General features: G+C 44.5%; 2 protein-coding genes across 5 annotated transcripts in view; one reads left to right on the forward strand and one right to left on the reverse strand.

Moving 5' to 3' along the window:
- The window catches only part of TTC13 (tetratricopeptide repeat domain 13), a gene marked incomplete at its 5' end in the record, with an annotated part of 69,904 nt that extends 59,551 nt beyond the window's left edge, over nucleotides 1–10,353 (reverse strand). For 3 of the 4 annotated variants that reach the window (XM_082673686.1, XM_082673685.1, XM_082673684.1), the window contains one exon: nucleotides 10,065–10,338. In XM_082673686.1, coding sequence (XP_082529812.1) covers nucleotides 10,065–10,338 — 274 coding nt within the window. Of the gene's footprint in view, nucleotides 1–10,064 lie in introns of all 4 variants that reach the window. The other variant, XM_082673687.1, reaches the window with a different exon arrangement.
- Nucleotides 10,354–10,595: 242 nt separating this feature from the next.
- Nucleotides 10,596–22,089, forward strand: ARV1 (ARV1 homolog, fatty acid homeostasis modulator; the record flags this gene model as incomplete). The annotated part of the gene is given in 6 exon segments (XM_082674032.1): nucleotides 10,596–10,823; nucleotides 15,209–15,328; nucleotides 17,905–18,058; nucleotides 20,703–20,927; nucleotides 21,949–22,063; nucleotides 22,065–22,089. Coding segments are annotated over 6 exon segments (849 nt in total). The 5' UTR covers nucleotides 10,596–10,613.
- Nucleotides 22,090–22,450: the final 361 nt, after the last annotated feature.

Below are 22,450 nucleotides of genomic sequence, written 5' to 3' on the forward strand. Positions count from 1 at the left end.
GTCCAGAGCTTGTGCTCCGCGATGAGAGAGGCCACAGCGGTGAGGAAGAAAGATCAAAGACAGTGGGGACAGAAGGCGATATGAAGGAAAAAGGACAGGGCTTTGAGAAAATTGGGCACAGGAAGAGGAAAGAGGCACTGTTTCCCGTTTGTGCAGCTAGAGAGGGGTAGTGCCTGTATCTGAAGTGGGGAGTCTAAGAGGAAGAGTGCTTTTAGAGGGAAGTAAAGCGCTAACTCTGGGTTTAAGCAATTGCTCATGAGATGCTAAACCAGGAAGCTGTCTTGCATGTAGTTAGGAAATTCCAGAGAAAGAGCTACAGATATAAATCTGATAATCATTAATTGATGGTAGATGATTAAGCAGGAAATGTAGGTAGGATCTCTAAGGAAGCTTAGGAAGCTTAAGTTTAATGAGAAGAAAAGAGCTGACCCTGGTGGGAACAAGATACTTAAGAGGCGGAGGGAGAATCAACTTGATAATTTACCTTTTTTCTAAAGAGCTACCTATTTCTTTGGACTGTTCTACATCTTTGTCATAAAGCTATACAGAGAGTTATAATGATTCCTAAAGGCAAATACAGTTGCCCCTTGAACAACATGGGGGTTTGGGGTGCCAATCCTCCATGCAGTTGAAAATCTGCGTATAACTTGTGGTTAGCCCTCGAATCCGCAGCTGCACAACTGAAGATTCACCAACCACAGATTGTGTAGCACTGTAGTATCTCCTACTGAAAAAAATCCATGTGTAAGTGAACCTGCACAGTTCAAACCCGTGCTGGTTAGCGGTCGGCTGTGTTTGTTTCCTCTCATTTTCCTTGATTACCCTTGCTAGATGATTGTCTAAACTTTACCAGTTCTTTTCAAACAACCAGCTCTTCTACTTAAAGCGCCTCTTTCCCTGACTTCAAATGTAATTAATTAGTTCTGCAGCAAAGTAACAGAGGGGTTCAGAGCACAGGCCGTGGTACCAGACTGACTCAGATGAGATGCCTAACTGGCTGTTTGACTTTGGGCAAGTCCTTTAATTTCTCCTAGCCTCAGATGCCTCATCTGGAAAACAGGAATAACTACCACCACACACCCTCTTAGGGCAACTGTGAGGAATAGACGTAATGCCCACAGTTCACAGAATGATTGTTAAATGTTAGTATATACATCTAGGCTAAAACTGCTGGGTTTTTCTTGTAAATTTCTTCTTCCTGCTTTCCTGAAGTTTATTTTGGCCTTCACAGTACTTTACAGCTTTCAAGATACTTTCACAGACATTATTTCTTTTGGTCCTCCATCCTCTGAGGCTGGTGGAACATACCTTGGGCTCACTGTACACGTGGGGAATGATGCTCAATGTTAATGGACACGTTTAAGGTCACAAAAATGAAGAAACAATGAAGCGAAGATTCGCCACAGATGCGCTCTAGGACACCCCAGCGATAGGGGCACACGGCACATTTGTCACCGCTCATTCTGCCAAAGCGGGGTCCTGGTAATAGTCTACTACAGCAATGCCATCCAACTTCTTTCTTCTCCCCCTCAACCTTACACACAGCTGACTTTAAGAAGAGCATCTTGGGTGGAGAGACAGGGGTTGACTGTAGGACATTGAGACAGTGTATATAAACATCTTCTTTGAGGAATTCTGCTGTAAAAGGGAACAGAGAGATGAGGTGGTGGCTGGAAGGACTCGGTGGTCCTGTCTTTGTTGCCTGTTTTTTCAAGATGGGCGCTGCACCAGGCAGACCACCTGGCTCTAGGTATAACAGACGGTGGGCCAGGTTCACCTGAACACAAGGATGACTGGACTTTTCCCATGGAGGAGCCAGAACTTGGAAGTCAGGTACCACATATTTATCGACAATTCTGGTCCCAGGTGTAGGGTAACCCGGGAAGAGCAGACCGCATTACCGTAGCTGGAGGAGCTCCCTGAAGGTGAAACAGGTGCTACACGGCATCAACTTGTAGTACCTTTGCTTTTTTTTTTTTTTTTTGTCAATAACTGGACTTTAATGAGTAATTCTGGTAAAAGCGTTTTTGCACAGATATGTAGGTATAAAACACATATAAAAAATGAACAAAAAGATTCCTTCTCTCCTTAAGTACATCTTAGAACAGCCATGACTAAGTTTAACGTGATATATATTTCAGAGCTTAAAACCCAAGAAACTTTGCTTTTATCAGTTTCTGCATTTGTAAGACAACCACTGTTGACAGTGAAGCTAGGCCCCCCTGAAACCAAGCTGCCCTGTCAAGTTTATGATTAACCTTTCTATCCAAGACTTTATGCTCTTTCCTATCCTGCTCCCTGTTCCCCCTCAAGATTGAGGAGCATCAAAGAAAAGGTGGGGGGGAGGCTTGACCCCTGCGGGGTCCTCCCGGGTACCAAAGCCCCTCATGTCACCTGTTCCTTGTTTGTGGAAAAAGGCTTTAGTCTCCTAGGTCTTCCCTGAGTTCCAAAGAGCAGACTCAAGCAGTTACCAATTAGGGAAGTGAGGGAATGCAGAAACTAAGGGAAAAAGGTCAAGCAAGAAACGTAATGGTAGCTTAAACAGTTCAGCGACAGAAGTCCTAGTTCCTCCTAAAGGACGATAACCTTGGAGTTGTTCTGCAGAAACTAAGACCCCGCCCAGGTGGACGATGGTGACGACCTGCTGATCACAAGCCTGTAGATCCCAGACTGGCTGGAACCAGAAGCTTGATGATCAAGATCCCCAAAACATCACCTTATTGCCTCACCACCAACCAATCAGAAGGAGGTGCACAGGCTACAACTCTCACCCCAAATGTTGCCTTTAAAACCCTTCCCTGAAAGCCATCGGGGAGTTTGGACTTTCTAAGCATAAGCTGCTAGCCCTCCTGGCTTGGCGCCCTGCAGATAATCGAACTTTCCTTCACCACAGCCCGGTGTCAGCAGACTGGCTTTGCGGTGCTGTGGGCGTGCAGACTCAAGTTCAGTTCAGTAACAAGGACGTTGTAGATTACCTTGCTGGATGGTCCCAAGTGGTACTTTTCCTTTAGAATGTAATAACAGGAAAAGTAATAACAGGGAAAATTCTCCTCTGAAGAATTTATATGCTTCTTTTGTTCTAATAAAATACTCTTCATCGGTGCCTGAGATGTGTAAGGTATCATAAAACAACTTGAAAATAGAGGCCGCCCACTGAGAATTAGATTATAAAGTCAACATATAACTAGTCCTCTAGAACAAGGATCTGCAAAAGCCATCTTAAAAGAGACAGGACGGCTTTTTAGCAAAACATGAATGTAATTTGACTGAAGCTCTATTAACTCAGTAAAGTATTTTAAAAGTAAAGTACTTGTAAAGAAGGTATAAAACCAAAAGAAAAGGAGTTGGTCAGCTGCACAGAATGGAAAAAGAAGCATGGAAGCCAGTTACGGGGCGCCGATCCAGGAACAGAACAGGATGGCAGGTGCTGCCGCCAGCATGCTGGGCAGCGGGCCGTAACCACAAAGGCTGCTCACTTAGCCTGGGGTTATAAACTGTGCTGAAAATGCATCGCAGGCTCAGGATGGCACGCGCTCTTAAGAGCTGAAGACTTTCGCATAAGCCCACACGTACTGTCAAACGTCATCAGCTCTACTGGGAAAGCTGAAGCAGATCTAGGCAGTGATGTGAAACCGTTAGAGATAAGGAAACACAGTGTCGCTTAGAACACTCCAAACACAGGCAGGAAAAAGTCACAAGAGAAGTCAACTGGTCTTTCGTGCAGAAGTCGTGCCAGGTGGAGGACAGACCACCTGACACAGGACCCCCGGGTACCTGTGTGAAGAACGCCAGTGCCTGAGCAGAGTCCATGCACTGTGCCGGTTCCTGAGGCAGAAATGAAGCCACAGCAAATATTTCCCAATGAAACAAGGGTGACGTAGAATAAGACTTTCTTAGCACGTTTTAAAACAGACAGCAGCTATTGATTTGGGGTTCTTTGGGGTTCTTTCTGGTTACACGCGTTACTCAGTTTGTGAAAATTTATGGAGCGTTACACTTGTGATGCACACATTTTTCTGCATATGTCATATTTCAATAAAGAGTAAAAATAAAGACAGCAGAAGGAAAATGTTGGAAAGCATTAACCCGAAGGGAAAAGTATTAAAATTCTGTTATTTTAATAAATTTTGTACTTATTCTATCTGCAAGATAACAAGCCCAAACAAAAAGATAAGATGACCTCTTTAAAACACTACACTGTGAAAAGGGGATGCTTTATAAGTTGGTCAGTCAGGCAAGTATCTACTGAGTGCAAAGAAACCAAGCTGTCTCTACAGGCTGTAAAAGAGACTCCTTGAAAAGTTTTTATATAGAAAGTACTCTGCCACTTCCTGTAGTCACATGCTCCAGGTATGTAGGTTTAAAAACCCAGGCCAGGGCTTCCCTGCTGGCGCAGTGGTTGAGAGTCCGCCTGCCAATGCAGGGGACACGGGTTCGTGCCCCGGTCCGGGAAGATCCCACATGCCGTGGAGCGGCTGGGCCCGTGATCCATGTCCGCTGAGCCTGAGCGTCCGGAGCCTGTGCTCCGCGATGAGAGAGGCCACAGCGGTGAGAGGCCCGCGTACCGCAAAAAAACAAACAAACAAATCAAAAAAAAAACCAGGTCACATATCTTTTGCCCTCATCCAGAGGGGAAGAGAATTAACCTCTGTCACCCAAAGCTGAACACATCTACCAGTGCACAGAAACTTGTTAAAGGTAAATGTAATTCTTAACGACAACGTATCTACAGGAAGAAGCTAACGAGTATGCAAATACCATGGGCTACCAGCTTCACAGGGCTCTCACGACAAAGAGCCACCCCTAAATCAGATGACTTTCTGAAAAATGTTGTTCCCCCTCACAGCGATCAGTCGTCTGGGCTGGTTGAGGTAACAATACACGAATCTCTTCATCACTCTGTGCCTCAGTCTCTGTGCTCAGAATAAGCTAGTGCCTTTACACTGTCAAATTTACTGTGTATGTCTTGAAAAGATCGGAAGAGATCTGCCACAAAACTGGGTATGATAACTAACGCAGAAAATCAGGGCCAAGGGGAAAAAGGATCAAGCAAATACACTAACAGTAAGGGTTACCACAGCTTCCGTAACTGAGCGTAAAAAACTTGGCTCTAAACTTCCCCGCAGCCAGAGCAAAAGAGGAAACAGCTCTCATTATAGAAGTTTCCCTCTATTGATTCCTTACCACCTCTAAGACACAGCAGTAATTTAAGGCTGTGAGCGTTAAGACCGATTGCACGTATTTAAATAACCAATCCCTCAGTTAAGAGAGAGACCATAAATACTGACAATCTCTTTAAGTCTGACTGACTTTGTCAAAAACACAGAGCTAGGTTCACAGCTACTTCCTTGTTTTTCTGGCAGTTAAGGCTCCCAAATCGGACAGACACTAATGTTCCGTTCTCCACAAAGAACAGTGGGAAAATGAAATAAACTCAAATCTGGGATTGTTAATTTCAACAAACTAAAGAAAAGTACTTCAGGTTGCAAATCAATCATTGAACTCGACTGAGGCATTAAGCACGGACAGTGCTAATGTCACCAGTTAGATGAAAACGACCACAAAGACATCAAGTACAAAGCTACCTCACCTAGGAGCAGACAAAAAACTCTCAAGAAGGCAGTTAAAAAAAAAAAAGAAAAACACATAAATTCACTGTTCTTATTAATACATTTTCAAATAAGGAAAACAAAAGTAGTTTTGAAACAAGTACTAGAAATGCATATGTTTGAACTAAAATACAGGTGCACCATCTATAAAGAACACATAAAGACATTTAATACAGACGAATGCTGCACTGGAATAAGATGCAGCTTAACTTTGGTAGGAAGAGCAGAGGAGAAAACCTGAATTCTTGAATCAGTGGACAAGTTACAACTTAACTAGACCCTACTTTACCAGATCTGTGACATCAGGGGGTCAAGTTAAGATATGGCTAAGCTCTCTCTCTGAGTCTCACTCCATCTGGGTCTTTGCTCGTGTCACCTTAGCAGAGGCCTTCCCAGGCCACCTCTCAAAGAAGCATCCCCACACCACTCTATTCCTCAAGGCGCTTATCACCAGGCCTATTGCACACTGCTCCTTCCCCCACCAGCACACAGGCTCCACTGAGGAACTCAGCCGACCGTGCTGTAACCCCAGGGTCTACAACACTGAGTAGAATCTAGGAGGCACACAAACAGGTTTCCAGGTAAAAAACAGATCCAGGGACTTCCCTCATGGTCCAGTAGTAAAGAATCTGCCTTGTAATGCAAGGGATGAGGGTTCGATCCCTGATCAGGGAACTAAGATCCCACATGCTGCGGGGTAACTAAGCCCGCGTGCCACAACTACTGAGCCTGCGTGTCACAAACTACAGAGCCCACGCGCCCTGGAGCCTGCGCGCCACAACTAGAGACGAGAAAACCCACACGCCGCAACTAGAGAGAAGCCCACGTACCAGAATGAAGAGCCCACACACCGCAATGAAAGATCCCGCATGCCTCAACAAAGATCCCACGTGCTGCAACTAAGACCCAACACAGCCGAAGTAAATAAAATTTAAAAATAAATAATAAGTAAATCTTTTAAAAAAAGAACAGATCCAGTCCCCTGTACGGTTCAAGTATTAGGCTCAATGGAGCATCCTTGCACATAACGTAAACATAAAATTCTAGGACAAGTTACCTAAGACTATAACTTACAACAAACAAAGCTTAAGGGCATAGGACTTTATCAATTATATTAGTACGAAATTATACTAACACGCAAATATCACTGACGGGAAGTTTACAAACGGTCAGGAGGCCAGGTTCAAATCCTGGCTCGACTCTCTGCGTGACCATTCTTAACTTCTCTTTGCCTCAGTTTCCCCTTACATGAAATGGAGACAAAAACAGTACCTACTTCAGTGTCAAGTACTGTGCGAAATAAGGATGCAGTGTTGACAAGGATAAACCCGAGGGAAAGAATTAGGGGAAAACTTCTGTTCCTTATTTCTTCCCACAGTTCCAAACTACAAACAGGGCATAGGTAACAAGGAAGGGAGGGGACATTTACTTTTATGTGAAAAATATGTACATTACAGTGTTCGTGTTTTTAAAAGAGCAAGGTAATTTTCACCACGGGAAAACAGAATATCCGAAGTCTGTGGTTACACATGCTTTTCAAATAAAAAGCGAAATGTAAAAACGTGCTAGAGGAGAAAGAGCTGAAGGGGGGCTGGGGAACAGGAAAGCCAGGCTGAGGTCCGTGGCACTGAGACCACCCGTGCTTGCCATCTGGGCAGCTGGGCCCCCTGAGGCTGCTCCCTGGGGCCTGGATCTCGGCCACTGTCATTTTGCTGTCCAGACAGCTCCCACCAGCCGTCCTCTTCGGCCCTACAATCACTGGAGGTTCCGCCTTAAGAGAATACATACGCAGCTCATCTGAAGGTGTGCACGTTCAGACCCCTGCAGGCATCAACTCAGTCATTTATACCCAAAAGCAGGGGGCAGGCTTCTGAAAAGGGGCTGTGCAGCCGTGGCTGCCCTCTGCATAGGGATAGGCTTGGGCTGGATGAGCCAGCCGGGCCGGTGACGTGATTAATAAATAGTCGGTGAGGGCAGGGCTTGATTCTGAATAACTGATCAGTTCTGGATCCCAGCACTTGCTTAGACCCTAATGCCGATCATACGGGGGCTCTCGACGCAGAGCATGAACCCCTCAGGCGACAATCTGGCTCGCTGTAAATCCTGAACTGCTGTTCTTCCTGGAACAGAGAGGGACTGACGCAGGTTTCACTTGCTGCTACCTGGCTGTCTAGGACAAGGAAGGAGAAATGAGAGACAGGTGGGTGAGTTTCTACCACAAAAGAGACGGCTTTTGTCACACACTGCTGCCAGCAAAGCTAAGCGGAACACCTGGAGGCCCAGGTAGCATGAGCAGTTGACCCTGGGAGTCATTTCCTGAGGTGGCCGCGGGAACAGCAAAGCCACTGCAGCACCTGTCGGCAGCCACTGGGACACTCACGTCAGCCCAGGGAAGGCCGTCTGGAAGACGTGTCACCAATTTTCAACAGCATGTTCTTAATTCTAAACTAAGAAAATAAGTACTACACGGAGGGGATAAAGAGAAAATGGAAACATTTAAATAAATTATGCTTAAAGCTTCATAATACAGTGTTTATCCTCTGAAGCAGAGAACATTAGATGATGGTCTCCATATGTGAGGGAACGGAGAATGAACAGGATTCCTCCAAATGCCCCAGTTCTAACAACCTACATTTATCACGATTTGGGTGAAAAGCATAATACAAGTCAGAGGTGGCTCAAACGAGGACTCTTAACCATTGGCGTAAGCCTGACACTACAAAGTGAAATGAGCCACCTATAGCAATAGTATCAATTGATTTCATAATTTGTATCTTTCATCGCCTAGAATCTGGGTCTCCCTTAGCCAGTGAGCATCACATGAATACAGGAGGGAAAGGAAAGGAAGATTTACACACTACCTACTGTATGCCTGTAAATATTACAGATGCTTTTTCCCTAAGTATAATCATTGAGTGCTTCAGACAAATGCTGTCTGGAGTCTGACCACCTGGATTCCTCCCATTCCAGCTGTGGGCCCTCAGGAAAGTGATGATTTCACTGTGCCCCCGTCTTCTCCTCTGAGAAAAGGAGCTACCGCCCAATGATGTAGTTACCAGCGCTCTGACAGGCTGAGGGTACTGCCTAACCAACCTAAGGCTGTCACAACGGCACAGGGCACACAGCGAGCACCGCGTACGTGTACGATCGCGATTTCCCATTTCCCTCACGGCATCCTTGTGAAGAAAATAAAACCCTGTAATTGGGGAACAGTGTCTTCAATTTACAAAGGAGGCAATTTTGCAAAGACAGGCAATCAACTTGCTCGGAGTCACAGAAAGTGACAGAGGGTAAAAGCCATCCTCTTGCCATTGTGCAGTGCTGGCCATGGCGTTCATGCAGTTACCGGCCACGGCTTACTTCAAAATACAGAAGTCACATAGCCCTCGGTGAGCGAGACGTCCTCAAGGAAGTCAGATTGTTCTGAAAGGAAATCAGACTGACTGTGCTAACCTCGACATTTCATCTCAACCAAAAACACTTATTGTCTTCCCAGGTACACAATGCTAGACTGCTGTCAGGCCATAAAAGCAACCAGCCAGCTCCTAGTGAGTTAGGTAGACCCGGACGTTTCAAAAGTGAGCCTTAGGGGAACTCACGGAGGGCAAGAGGAAAGGGAAAGGACGAGGGAGGGGATTAAAGAGTAAAAAGACTCACTACAGACCTTCAAAACGAAACATGTACATATCTACCTTGCCCCTGAGGAATCTGCCCAGGACCTTAAACTGAGGCCAACAGCGCCCAATCTTAATGAATGAACTGGCCCAGTTCCCACACACACACAGCTCTGACGTACACAGGCCCGCAGGGCCCTTTTGACTCTCTGGGAGACACCTGACAGATCACAGGTCAACCTTAAAACGCCTGGGAGCAAGATGTCAATGAACAGATTCAATGGGGTTACTCTTCTGTTCCCTCCTTTCTTCCCAGGGATCACATATTTACAGGCTATGTTTGATACAATACGTCAATCGGGAGGTCAGGAAACCTGATTTCCAGGCCTAAGATGGGCCAGACAGCCCCGCTCCGGGCGCGGGTCCGGTCCTCTTTGTCCGTCGGTCCCTCCCTCGCTCCCACAGCACCCGCGGGGGCCAGAGCAGGGACTGGGGCTGCCCCGGGCCACCTGCCATCTCCTCCTCCACTCTCTCAAAAGTTGCCAGGGCTGCAGAGAGGCCGCCCTGGCCTCGGGGGCATGCTGTCAGCTCTTTTCACTATCCACCGGCCTCCCCACGGCGGCCTCGGGAGGAGGGCGCGCAGCGGCGTGGGTGTGAGCGGCGGGAAGCAGCCCCGGCGTGACACTTCGCGGAGCCGGCTCCCGCAGGGCCACACGCCACGGCCGGTGCCGGCGAGGCCCGGGCGGCCCACACATCGGCCCCGGGGCCCGCAGCCCCCGGACCCACCGCGCCGGCGCTCCGCGGCAACCCGGACGCCCGCCCGCCGCCGCCGTCCACTCACCGCCGCACTCGGCAGAGTACTGGTCCCCCCAGTCCCCGGACTGCGGGCTGCAGCCGCCGCCCGCCGGGGCCTCCTGCTGCTGCCGGTGCTGCAGCTCCTGCTTGAGCAGGGACAGCGGCGAGTAGTGCTCGGTGGCTAGGGCGCCTGGTCGCGGCCCGCTGGACAGAACCCCCAGCAGCAGCAGCAGCAGCAGAACCAAGACTCGCCGGGCGACGCCCGCGGCGGCCACAGCGCCGCCCCAGCAGCCGCAGCACCAGCAGCCGGCGGGTGCCATCTTCCCTCAGGGCGCATGTGCGGCGGCCCTCGCCGCGCACTGCGGCCTCCCAGCCTGAACCTGCGGCTGGCAGGTGGGCCGTGGCGAGGGGGCGGGAGAAGGGGAGTGGCAACGCCTCCTGGGAGTTGTAGTCCCAGATCAGCCAGCCTGCGAGCCCCTTTTCAGTGCTGGGACTGCGAGTCCCGGTAAGCACCGCGCCGCGCAAGGCTTCCGGTCTGGCGTCTGACGTCTTCCCCGCCACTGAATCGGAAGTTCTGGCCCGCAGTTGCGTGGAAATGAGCACTGATGGGCGGAGTGGGCTTCGGCCCGGCAAGGGGAACGCCGAGGGGGTGACAGCTGGAAAAGGGAAGACGGATGGGGTGGCAGTGACTCCTACTACTGCTGCTGCCTCGGCCTCCTGCCAGTACAGGTGCATCGAATGCAACCAAGAGGCCAAGGAGTTGTACCGAGACTACAGCCACGGCGTGCTGAAGATAACCATCTGTGTGAGTTGTCAGGTGTGGGCTGTCCTTGGGGAAGAAATGGCGCAGCGAGGTTTGGGAACCGCGAGAGCCCATGGTACCTCTACCAGATTTTTAGGGTGATAAAAACAAAAAACCAACGAGTTTCAGGGTCCTCTAATACAGACTTCAGTTCGATGCTTGACATTTCCGTTCCTGCTCAGTAGAACCTTTGCATGAATCCCTATAGTGGTAGAGAAGTCATACCCTACAGCGCTTTTCTCATGCCGGTCACGTTTGCTGCTCCGGGCGAACGAATCCTCGGACGGAGATGGATGCAGGTGTTGTGCGTAGACATTTAAAGATCGGATTAGGGTGACATTTGGGCTCACGCCAAAGCTATTTCATCCTTATTCTCCCTTTGATAGATGTTACCATCTTTACACTTCATAACCTATAGTAAATTCTCCTAGAATACTTTTTCAAGCTTCATCCGTTGTGGTTTTTGCATGTAGAGTATTATGTGCAAAGTACGATGCTAGACGTTGGTGACATAAAAAACAAAAAGGAGGAAGTAAAAATTCTCTGCCTGGAACAGTCTTCTCTCAGGTATCTGTGTGGCTCATTCCCTCACCTCCTTCAAGGACTTTTCTCGAATATCTTATAGAGAGGCCTACTCTGACCACCCTATTAAAAATGATGAGCCCCCCTTCAAGGCTGGTATACCTTATCACCCTTCCCTGCTTATCTTTCTCCATAGTACCTATCATCTTCTAATATTGTATGTAATCGACTTTATTATTTATTGCCTGTCTCCTCCCACTGGAATGTAAGCGACACAAGGACAGAGATTGTGTATATTTTATTCATTAATGTAGTTGGACCACCCAGGACAGTGTCTGACACATAGTAGGTATTAAATAAATATTTGCTGAATGAGTGAACCATTTCTAGGTTTTTTAGATGATCATATCCTAGGCCATCCCGGTATGAGAGAACAGTAAGTTATATGTGGTCTAAACTTAATGGCTTTGGACTAGGCCAATTAAATGGCCCGTCTAAAAGACGACAGCCACGTAACTGTGAATATAGTTTGTCCAAAGAAAAGCTAGTAAATGCCTATGCATTTTAGTTAGCAGTGATTTGTAATATAATCTGTATTTTAAAAAAATATTGGCATTAAGCTAACAACAACAAAATCCCTGTTCAAATCATCAGACGCTGGCTTCTCTATACCTTTACTTATGTAAAGAGAAAATAATTATTGGATAGCTGTTTAGGTCAACAGCTATACTCTCCCCCACTTTTTTCCCCCAGACATTGCACTTTCTCACCCAGGAGACAGATTTTAGAGTAATATTTGGAATACTGAACGGTGGTACTGTACATTATGGATTATTGTACACAGTCATTCCCTAATGAAACAGAGTAGGTAGTATCCTTGTTTATATCATGCTAATGCTTAATGATATGCATGATTGCATTACTCAGATAAATCATTCATGTGATGCCAGACTCTGAAAATCAAACCATAAATTAATTAACTTTGTAAAGGCAGCCCAAGTCCTGGGATTAAACGGAAAAAGTGTTTAGACATCAGGCTCTTTGTTGGGAAAAAATATACAAAGTCTCTAAGTGGTTACAGCCGGTAACTTATAGGTACTTTGATCTCTTCTCTGCTGTATTTGGAGTCAGCAGTATACTCAGCCTGATCTCCTACCAGTATTTTTCATTCTAATCTCCCTTCCCTTTGCTCTTGCTTTTTCCTGCCATTTCTCCCAGCTTGCTTATCTGTGTTTCTCTAACATTCTTCTAATGGAAGCATGTCCCTTGCTTTTAGTCACTCACTCTGCTTCAGCGCTTCACAATTTATTAGAGTTATATTAAAGATATTGTACTTTTAATATCCTGAGGAGCCTGGCCTATTTTAAGTGCTCAGATATTTGCTAAATCCATTATGGTAACAAAACAAAACAAAACAAGACTCCTTTGAGACTGTCTCAAGTTTTAGTTCTGTTCAGGGCAACAAGATGCAGTTTTCACCCCTGGGTGCTGGGTGCAAAGATGAATAAGACAGCACTGCCCTCACAGGTTCCACTTCTCAGATATGTTTGCTTATTGTGGAGCTAAAATTTGAGAATGAGTGGGGAAGGGGTTAGTCCTGGAGATGATGGGCAGGAAGAAGCAGCAAGAATATTCATGAAAAAAAATGGCCAATTTATATTCTGAAAGAGATGTGATTCATTATAGAATTAAAGAACATAGCAGCAGAAACTAAGCCATATCCATGTTAAAACTGAGCTGGTGGAAGCAGTATTTCAGTTCCCAGGGTGTGCACGGTCCCTGTGCTGCAGGGATTTCTTAGAGGACAGCTTTCTCTTTCAGGATACTTGTCTGTTGAGTAATAAATGATACGGAATAGAACCATCTTGCCAGAACAAGAAAACATTTCTACCACATTTAGCTATCTCCCAGTCGGATGTTTTAGCACATTTGTTCGTCTTGTGCGTGTGTGTGTGGTTTGACTCATTACGTTCAAGGTGAAGGAAGCACTCAAGGGAAAAGCAAATAACAGAAGCAGAACAAGGAAAAAATGTGGCCTAAACTGATAGGGAGGGAACCAGCAGACTTTAATGAATTCTCAATGTTTCTAAAATACTCAGCATGTTGGGAAAGGGAGATGGGCATAGCACATAGCACGTCCCATGATACCAGCAGCTGCCTCTTCTGTTGGGGTTCATGTCACCCTGTGCTCATTCCATTGTAGCACTTACAGTAGCATGTTTATTTGACTTCCCCTTCTAAACTGTAAGGTCCTTGAGGGTAGAGCCTATGTCTCAAGGAAAGTATCTAGCACTGTGGAAGTGCCTGGTCCATAGACATGGCTAAGTAAAGAGAGCTGTTGTGAGTGTAATAGGCACTCCAAACACGTATGTCAGACAAATGATTGCAAAAGGAGTAACTACGCTGCTGTGTCTCCTGCTGCTGGTTTCTGCCTACCTCCTTCTAAAAAATGTCCAAATCCTGTCTTAGACTTGTGATGCTGTCAGAAGATGGGTTTTAGGGAATTTTTAAAGGACAAAGAGAGGATCCCTGACCAGTCTGCAGTTTCATTTTAAAGTGAAGTAGCATCTCTGGTCTTCCATTCTCATTTGTATAAAGAGAGGAAGTGTTCTCCACATGAGGAGCACACGGAGAGGTTCTAGAAAACAGCTCTGTCATGTATATAGAATTTCTGATTCTGTGGCTTCTGTTTAGATACTGGCTTACTCTTTGCTCAGCTAAAAAGCCTAACCTCTTAAACCTCAGATCTATTAGGTGGATTTAAATTTGGAGGAATAGCACATCTCCCTTCATTGGTTCACCTGATGACTAGACAGACACACACACTTCTTGTAACGACATGAGTGAAGTGGAGAAGCTTTAAATTGGAATTGAATCTAACTTGGTGACATTGGGAAGGCAGGGTTCATGTTCTTCAACGCACTCCGTTCTTCTTCTAGCACTTCGATATAATTAAAAGGCCATCCTGGTATGTTTGCATATCCATCACTTCTTCTATTTCTATTTTATCCCCTCAAAGTTTCAAAATGTTTTCTGTTTCAATTGTAGCCATTAGTTTATGCAGTGAATAGGACACTTGATGCAACTTTGTAGCTAATATTCTTTCCAATGTCATTTCTAATGAGCTTGTTCTCCTATGCCTGCATTTTATATGTTCTGATGGTATTGGGATTTCATAACATTGTAATCACGTGTCCAAAAAAAAAAAGCCCTTTAATAGGAATGGCTGAGAGCCCAGGGAGCCTTGATTTGGGCACCTCAGAATCAGGCGGCACAACCCCGTTCCTTGCATACAGCCAGCGTTCTCCAGTGTCTACTATGGCAGAGAAGGACCATTTTCTTGCCATGTTCTCCATGGAGAGAAAGACAGGCTTCTCTTGGTATGTGCCACCCGAGGATTCCTACCTGCCTGGAGCTCTCAGAAGCTCTGGGTGCAGGGTTACTTTTCTGAACCCTTTTCTCCAAATCATGTTTCAAGAACCACAAAGTTGGGGCCATCTAGCCAACAGGCAATGAAAGTACATTATAAACTTACTTATTTTATAATAATTCCTACAAATTGAAAGTAGCGTGCTCTGAGATACTTTCCTGCCTAAAATCGGTCTTTAAATCAAATATCTTTTGGGTCTTCTTAAATATGAGATTAAAAGATTAATATTTTTAGCCTAGAAGATTCTATTTAGGCATTTCTGAAACCAGGTCTTATGCAGATGAACATCTTGTATCTGAATGGAAGTTTATTTAAATAAATGCTGATATAACCTTATGGCCATACAAATCCAAAACAGACTCCGCTGTTTTGAAATCCTTTAAGATTTCAGAATCTATGAATATGTTTATTCTAATGTTATCTTGCATTATTTCAGAAATCCTGCCAGAAACCTGTAGACAAATATATCGAGTATGATCCTGTTATCATCTTGATTAATGCTATTTTATGCAGAGCCCAGGCCTACAGGCATATTCTTTTCAATACCAAAATAAATGTAAGTTGTTATAATTTTTTTCTTTTCTAATTTTACTGGATGATTTTCCATTTTTAAATAATAATATCAACAATTTTGAACAGAATTAAAGAATATTATTTAAACAAAGAAATTCTAACAAGAGTGGGTCTTCTGTCTCAACAATGTCTGGAAATTTCTAGAAATAGCAGGCACTGCTTTTTAAAAAAGTGTACAGTGTTTAGTGTATGTTTAAGAATATGGGCACTAGCAGGAAGTTGACAAACCATAATCTGGATTGCCTTTTAGTAGGTTACCTTTTGAAACAGACATCAATAATTTTGAACAGAATAAAAATATAACCTGGTAGGGAGAGAATTATACCTAAAAGAAATAAGCAAACATTGAAAGAAAAAGTTTTAAAAACTTAACTTATTGCATGTTATACTCTGCTGTTCAGGGAACACATGAGGTGAAAAATCAGAAAAGTCCTAATATATGAAGTTGGATTTTTTTTTTTGAAATATACATTTAATGTACTGACTTGTGAACTCTTTTAACAGTTTGGCTAGGGTTGACAAATAAAATACAGGACACCCAATTAAACTTGGAAGTCACATAAACAATAAATAATTTTTTAGCATATGTCCTAAGTATTGCATGGAACATACATACACAAAAACAGTATTTGCTGTTTATCTAAAATGCGTATTTAACTGGGTGTCCTGTATTTTTCTTTGCCAAATCTGGCACCCCTAATTTTGGGCTAACAGGGACAGTAACAGTGCAATTTATTTTCCCGGTGCCTCCTCCCCCAAGTTAAACAACCCAGGCAGTGTTTATATTAGTAATATAATTGAGTCTCAAACCTTGCTACACATTAGAACCGCCTGGGGGAGACGGAGGGGACAGCAGTTAATTCTTCCACGCCGAGGCCTCACCCAGAACCAGTTATATGCGAATCTTTGGGGATGGGATCCAGGAAAGAGTATTTCTACAACTCCCTGGGCAATTCCAGAGTGCAGCCAGGAGCGCCAGTGCGCCAGCTTGAGGAGCCTGAGGAGCTCACCCCGTGCTCGTCCCTGGACCACATTGAGTTTGCACACACACTTTCTCTTCCCCACTTTATATTGATAAATGTCAACCCATGGGAGAAATATATGGAACAAAGCCACTTCTTGTTGCCTAGCATTTTCTGTTTTTACCAAAATTTCAGCCTCTTTAAAACTTCCAGCTTTTAATTGCTTTCACTATTTTCATTTATACTCATCCAACCTAGGGGCACTTTTTAAGAAATTCATGTTCAGACTAATCGTTTCTTCGGAGGAATCATGAAATCTTCAGGTTGAATCTATTCTCTTATTGCTGCTTCCATCTCTCCTGAGTCACACAAATTCTTGCTGGATTCCGTGTATCAGACGAATGTTGAAAATATGATGGAGGGTGAACTCCTATTTAAAGCAGTGATTCTTAACCAGGGGTGCACATTAGAATTCACCCTCTGGGTGTGGAGAAAAGGGAACCCTCTTGCACTGTTGGTGGGAATGTAAATTGATACAGCCACTATGGAGAACAGTATGGAGGTTCCTTAAAAAACTAAAAACAGAGTTACCGTATGACCCAGCAATCCCACTACTGGGCATATACCCAGAGAAAACCATAATTCAAAAAGACACAGGCACCCCAATGTTCATTGCAGCACTATTTACAATAGCCAGGTCATGGAAGCAACCTAAATGCCCATCGACAGATGAATGGATAAAGAAGATGTGGCACATATATACAATGGAATATTACTCAGCCATAAAAATAAACGAAATTGAGTTATTTGTAGTGATGTGGATGGACCTAGAGTCTGTCATACAGAGTGAAGTAAGTCAGAAAGAGAAAAACAAATACCATATGCCAACACATATATGGAATCTAAAAAAAAAAAAAAAGGTTATGAAGAACCTCGGGGCAGGACAGGAATAAAGATGCAGATGTAGAGAATGGACTTGAGGACACGGGGAGGGCGAAGGGTAAGCTGGGACGAACTGAGAGAGTGGCATGGACTTATATATACACTACCAAATGTAAAATAGATAGCTAGTGGGAAGCAACCACATAGCACAGGGAGATCAGCTCGGTGCTTTGTGACCACCTAGAGGGGTAGAATTGGGAGGGTGGGAGGGAGGGAGACGCAAGAGGCAGGGGATATGGGGACATATGTATATGTATAGCTGATTCACTTTGTTATAAAGCAGAAACTAACACACCATTGTAAAGCAATTATACTCCAATAAAGATGTTAAAAAAAAATTCACCCTCTGCCTGGAACTGTTTCAAAATATGCGTGCCTAGGATTTACTTCCACAGATTCTGAATCAGGACTGGGGCATAGACATTTGTGTTTCGAAAACTCTCCCCATGTGATGCTTCTGCTGAACATTGCTGATTAAGAACTACTGGTTACAGACTGAATACAGTTGGCATTTAATTGGGCAGTTCAGAGTTTGACAAGCTACTAGGCGGGACATCCTTCAAAAACCACAGAAGTTAGCTCTGTCTGTGCCCATTGGTGTTAAGTACAGTTGTTTCTTTACCTGATTGCATGGCAATGTCTTTTTGCCTACCAGATGCACGGAAAGCTCTGCGTGTTTTGTTTGCTTTGTGAAGCGTACCTGAGATGGTGGCAGCTTCAAGATTCGAGCCGGAGCATTGATCCTGACGACTTTATCAGATACGCTAAAGAGTGGGATTTCTATAGAATGTTTGCAGTTGCTTCTCTAGGTAGGAAGAAGCCATGCTTTCTATTCTTAGTTGACCTAACATTTTGATTTTAAAATTAAGGTGTGTGGTCTTAATCACTGGTAAAGAGGAGCTAGTCAGAAGACTTGAGACTAAATTTTCAGCTGTACCACTAATCTGCTAGGTGAGTATGTATAAATCACCTGCTTTCTTTTTGTTACCACACATATGGCATGGAAATAATTATGCTTATCAGAGCAGAGTGTTTCATAAAGTATTTTGAGACACAGTATTTTTAGTAAAATTCTTCAATTTAAGTTCTGATTATCCAATCTGAAGATTGCCTGAATCTCATCTTTATTAAAACAGATTGATAACTGCCAGGCATTATTCAATGTATTATACTGACTGCATTGTACTAATGCAATGTATTTAATAGGGGAAACTTGTTATATATCTGGCTGCATGCAGGGAAGGGGCTACTCCCCCAAATTCTTTAAGTTCTGAAATGGCTTTTCTTCAGAATTTGCATTTGTGACTTAGGTCAGAATTGGGTTGAATTAATTTCTGTGACTATTTTATTACTTACTGGTTTCCATGCTTTTCTGCTTCTACAATTTTCTCATTATACTGAAATATTATTTTAGTAATATTGTCTCCAGTCCACTCCAATGTCACATTTCTGGACTGTGTGTCCTCTTTTGTCCCTTTTTCTTCTCAGTCTGCCCTTACTCCCTCGGCCCAGTGGTTTTAAAATTCATCCAGTCCCAGAGGTTTTAAAATTCACCTATATGCCGAGAATTCCCAAATGTACGTAATAATATTAAAAACATCCTTGAACACATCACCTAAACCAAGAACCAGAACCTAATATAATTTTAAGCTTTAAAGCAAAACCTCTTAGAATTGCTCTAGATAAACTGCTTTATGTCCATAATTTCTAAAAAACAAACCAGGCTTGTTTTCAAATAGTTTGGAATTTCTGTGGCACCGACTCTACAGTGGCCATTTTGACACTTGATCAGAAATTTTTTTCTGTTACTTAACTTTTTTATGTGTCTTAATCTAATCCCTAGCTAGGTTTCAAATCCCTAAAACAAGTCATAAAGAATATTTTACACAAATACAGTATTTTACAACCTAAACACGGTTTTTACGGTATTATCAACTCAGTTTTCACAACCATCCTCTTCGGTGGGTAGATGGGGGCTCCTTCCCTATCCGCAGCTGTGGAAGCACAGGAACAGGAAGGGCAAATGGTTTACCCTAAGTGCCCCCGCAGGTTACCGTCAGCGCAGAGCCAGGGGAAGGTCTCCTGGCGCCCTGTCTCCCGTTTCCTCCACCGCCGCTCCTACTGAAGCCACCTGATCACGAACGCCTTAAGTACTAGGGGCTCTCCAACATCTGCCTTGTGAAGGAGTGTGCAGAGCCCAAGGGCAGCTGCAGTTCCCGAGTCTCCCAAGTTCTAAGCTAGAAAGCTATGGGGGGTGACCTAGTCAGCCCTCCTGTCCAGTGCAAGAAACCCTTCTCTCTAGATTCCTGCAAGAAGGTTTGAGTATCCCCAGTGACAGGAGACAACCCACCATCGTTAGATGGTTCTTGTTGTTAGGGAGTTCTTTATTATTATTATTATTATTGGTCCAAAACCCAGGCTGTATGATCTGCCTGTTTGAACAGATCCTTGCCGTTGACAAGCCCTTCAGTCCTGAGGTAGTGTGTCTCTCCTGAAGAATATATCAAATTTCATGTGGGCTAACCATCCTAAATTATGTTGGTCGATCCTAATCACCTATATTTGGAACCTCTTTATTTTGGCTAGATTCAGTTATAAAACAGAAAGAATACAGTTGTTTCTCCTGTAATATGATACATGTGTTCCAGAAAAACCTGATCCTGCAGAAACCTTAAGGCAGAATTAGGGACAGACCATTCAGAATGTATGCAGCCGGGAAGTCAGCACTAACCATCTTCATAAAAAGAAGAGTGCAGTTAAAAGCAACGTTAAATTCCCAGCTGATGGGGACAGAACAGATTGTGCCCTATTCTGACTGTGGGACACCAGGGGAACTATTGCTTCTTCTAGTCTGGACTCTGTCTCTGAATGCTTTCTGGAAGGATATGGAATTACACTCAAAAAGTTTGTTAAAATGAATACGGGAAGTTTTAAATTTAGCTAACAGAGTATTCAGAATCTTATGGCTAATAGGCGCTCAATAAAGAGTAGAAGAGTGAACCACGAAAAACATCGTCATAGGTACTTCCTAGGCTGGGTCCCACCTTTCAGATTTAAAAGCGTCCGTTCTCCTGTCTGTTCTTTCTGTGGAGATTGCTAGTACTAAAGCTGTTTCCACAGAACCTTACTTCCTAAAAGGGACTTTAGAACGTTGATGATTACAGTTCTCACGGAGTTACTTTTTCTCCAGAGGGTGATGAAGTATTTCATGAAAGAATTATTGAAATACGTTTCTGAAATCATACAGGATTTGACACAAGAGACAGGGGTTTATTTTTTAAAAAAAAAAAAAAAGAAGAAGAAAAGGGGACAAAAAAGAAACTTTGATCTTGGTGAAGCGTTTCCTTTTGTGGTCAGCTGATAGGCTGCATGTTGGAATTGTGGGTTGTGTGCTTCTAGGGGGCTCTGCTTTGGATTGGACGTTCATATCTTTATTTTTCATTTCCTCCTTAGAACAAACTGCCTACTTTACTGGCATCTTTACTTTCCTGTGGGTAGAACGACCCCTAACAGCGAAAAAAACCCCCAACTTCGCTTTGCTGCTGAAAGCGTTGTTATTATCCAGCTACGGAAAACTCCTGCTCATCCCAGCTGTCATCTGGGAACATGACTACACACCCCTGTGCCTCAGACTCATTAAAGTATTTGTCCTTACGTCAAATTTTCAGGCAGTTAGAGGTATGTTCGTGTCTTATTGTTTTCTCAGCTTTCAACCCATCTGAAAGCTTGAAGTCTTGTTTCTATGGAGTAGTTTTGGGTTTTTTGGGGGTTTTTTTTGCGGTACGCGGGCCTCTCACTGTTGTGGCCTCTCCCGCTGTGGAGCACAGGCTCCGGACGCGCAGGCTCAGCGGCCATGGCTCACGGGCCCAGCCGCTCCGCGGCATGTGGGATCCTCCCGGACCGGGGCACGAACCCGTGTCCCCTTCATCGGCAGGCGGACTCTCAGCCACTGCGCCACCAGGGAAGCCCTATAGAGTAGTTTTTATATAACCTGTTAAACGCTGGAATTCTTCGTAGAATAATCACGATGCCTAACATTTCTATAGTGCCTTACATATAGCACACATTCGGTATTTGTTCAGTTTAACCACATGGTACTCCTTAGTTTTCAAAATGCCTTCTTTATGCATTATATCTATCCCCTGGGGTCTGTAGGGCAGCCATTATTATCTCCACTTTATGACTCGTGGGCACTTGACCAAGGTTACATGGCCGGCAGTTATCAGGCCAGGGTAGGGTGCCAGCCTGCCTCCCAGCTCAGGACAGTTCAAGGAAGGGGTAAGCAGCCCTGTGTGTCTTCCTTTTTCCCACACATTGTGAGAAGTGCTATTTTAAATGGACCTATTATCTGATACTTTGTATAATGTTTATCATCTTGTAAACTATAAAACCAAGAGTAGCAAATTTTTTCTGTTACTCTCTTTATAACCTTAGAATCTTTCATTTTCCTGTGTAATATTCATGGGAGTCCGTGTCTTGATGCAAGCAGGAGAGGCTCAGTGTTTTTGTTAAAAGCAGATGCTTTGGTTCTCTCAGAAGGTTTGCAGATGGAAAAGTTAAGAGCATAGATTAATAAGAACAAACAGATTTTCTAAAAACAGCTTTACAGAACAACTCCATTCACACTACCACATAATTTACATGCCAGTATCATTTCATTAAACTCTTAAGAACTTATCAGTTGCCTTCTCTTTTTCAGTGACCCTAAACGTCAACCGCAAGCTCTCCTTTGTGGCCATCTTGAGTGGCTTACTGGTAGAGAGTGCCATGGTCTACTTCTTCCAGAGGATGGCATGGGCTGTTGGAAGTGACTGCCATCCATAAATCTCAAGACTTTTGAAGAGGTACAGAGAGCATCTCTCCGTGTTCATGCACGCACACACGTGTCCTCCTCAAACTAGACAGATGTCGTCGCAGAATACATCACCCACCCCCCGGCACCCGGGTGCCTCGAGGTCACCTGCATCTCCCTCGGGGTCTTTTGTCATCCACAGTGACATCAATAGCTATGTTTTTGTTGCTTCTGGGGCCCTGTTCTCACAGTTCTGTAACACCTTCCCTCCAACGCACTCCTCCTAAGACCTCGGACTCTGAACGACAGCCGTCTCCCGCCCTTTCCAACCATTCCACTCCCTCCCTCCCATGAACCCTGCCTTTGCTGCCTTTTGTACCTCTCTTCCCTAAACCTCTCACTTTCCTCT

The sequence above is a fragment of the Grampus griseus genome (assembly GCF_964374135.1).
Source record: "Grampus griseus genome assembly, chromosome: 16".
Classification (NCBI taxonomy): Eukaryota; Metazoa; Chordata; class Mammalia; order Artiodactyla; family Delphinidae; genus Grampus; species Grampus griseus.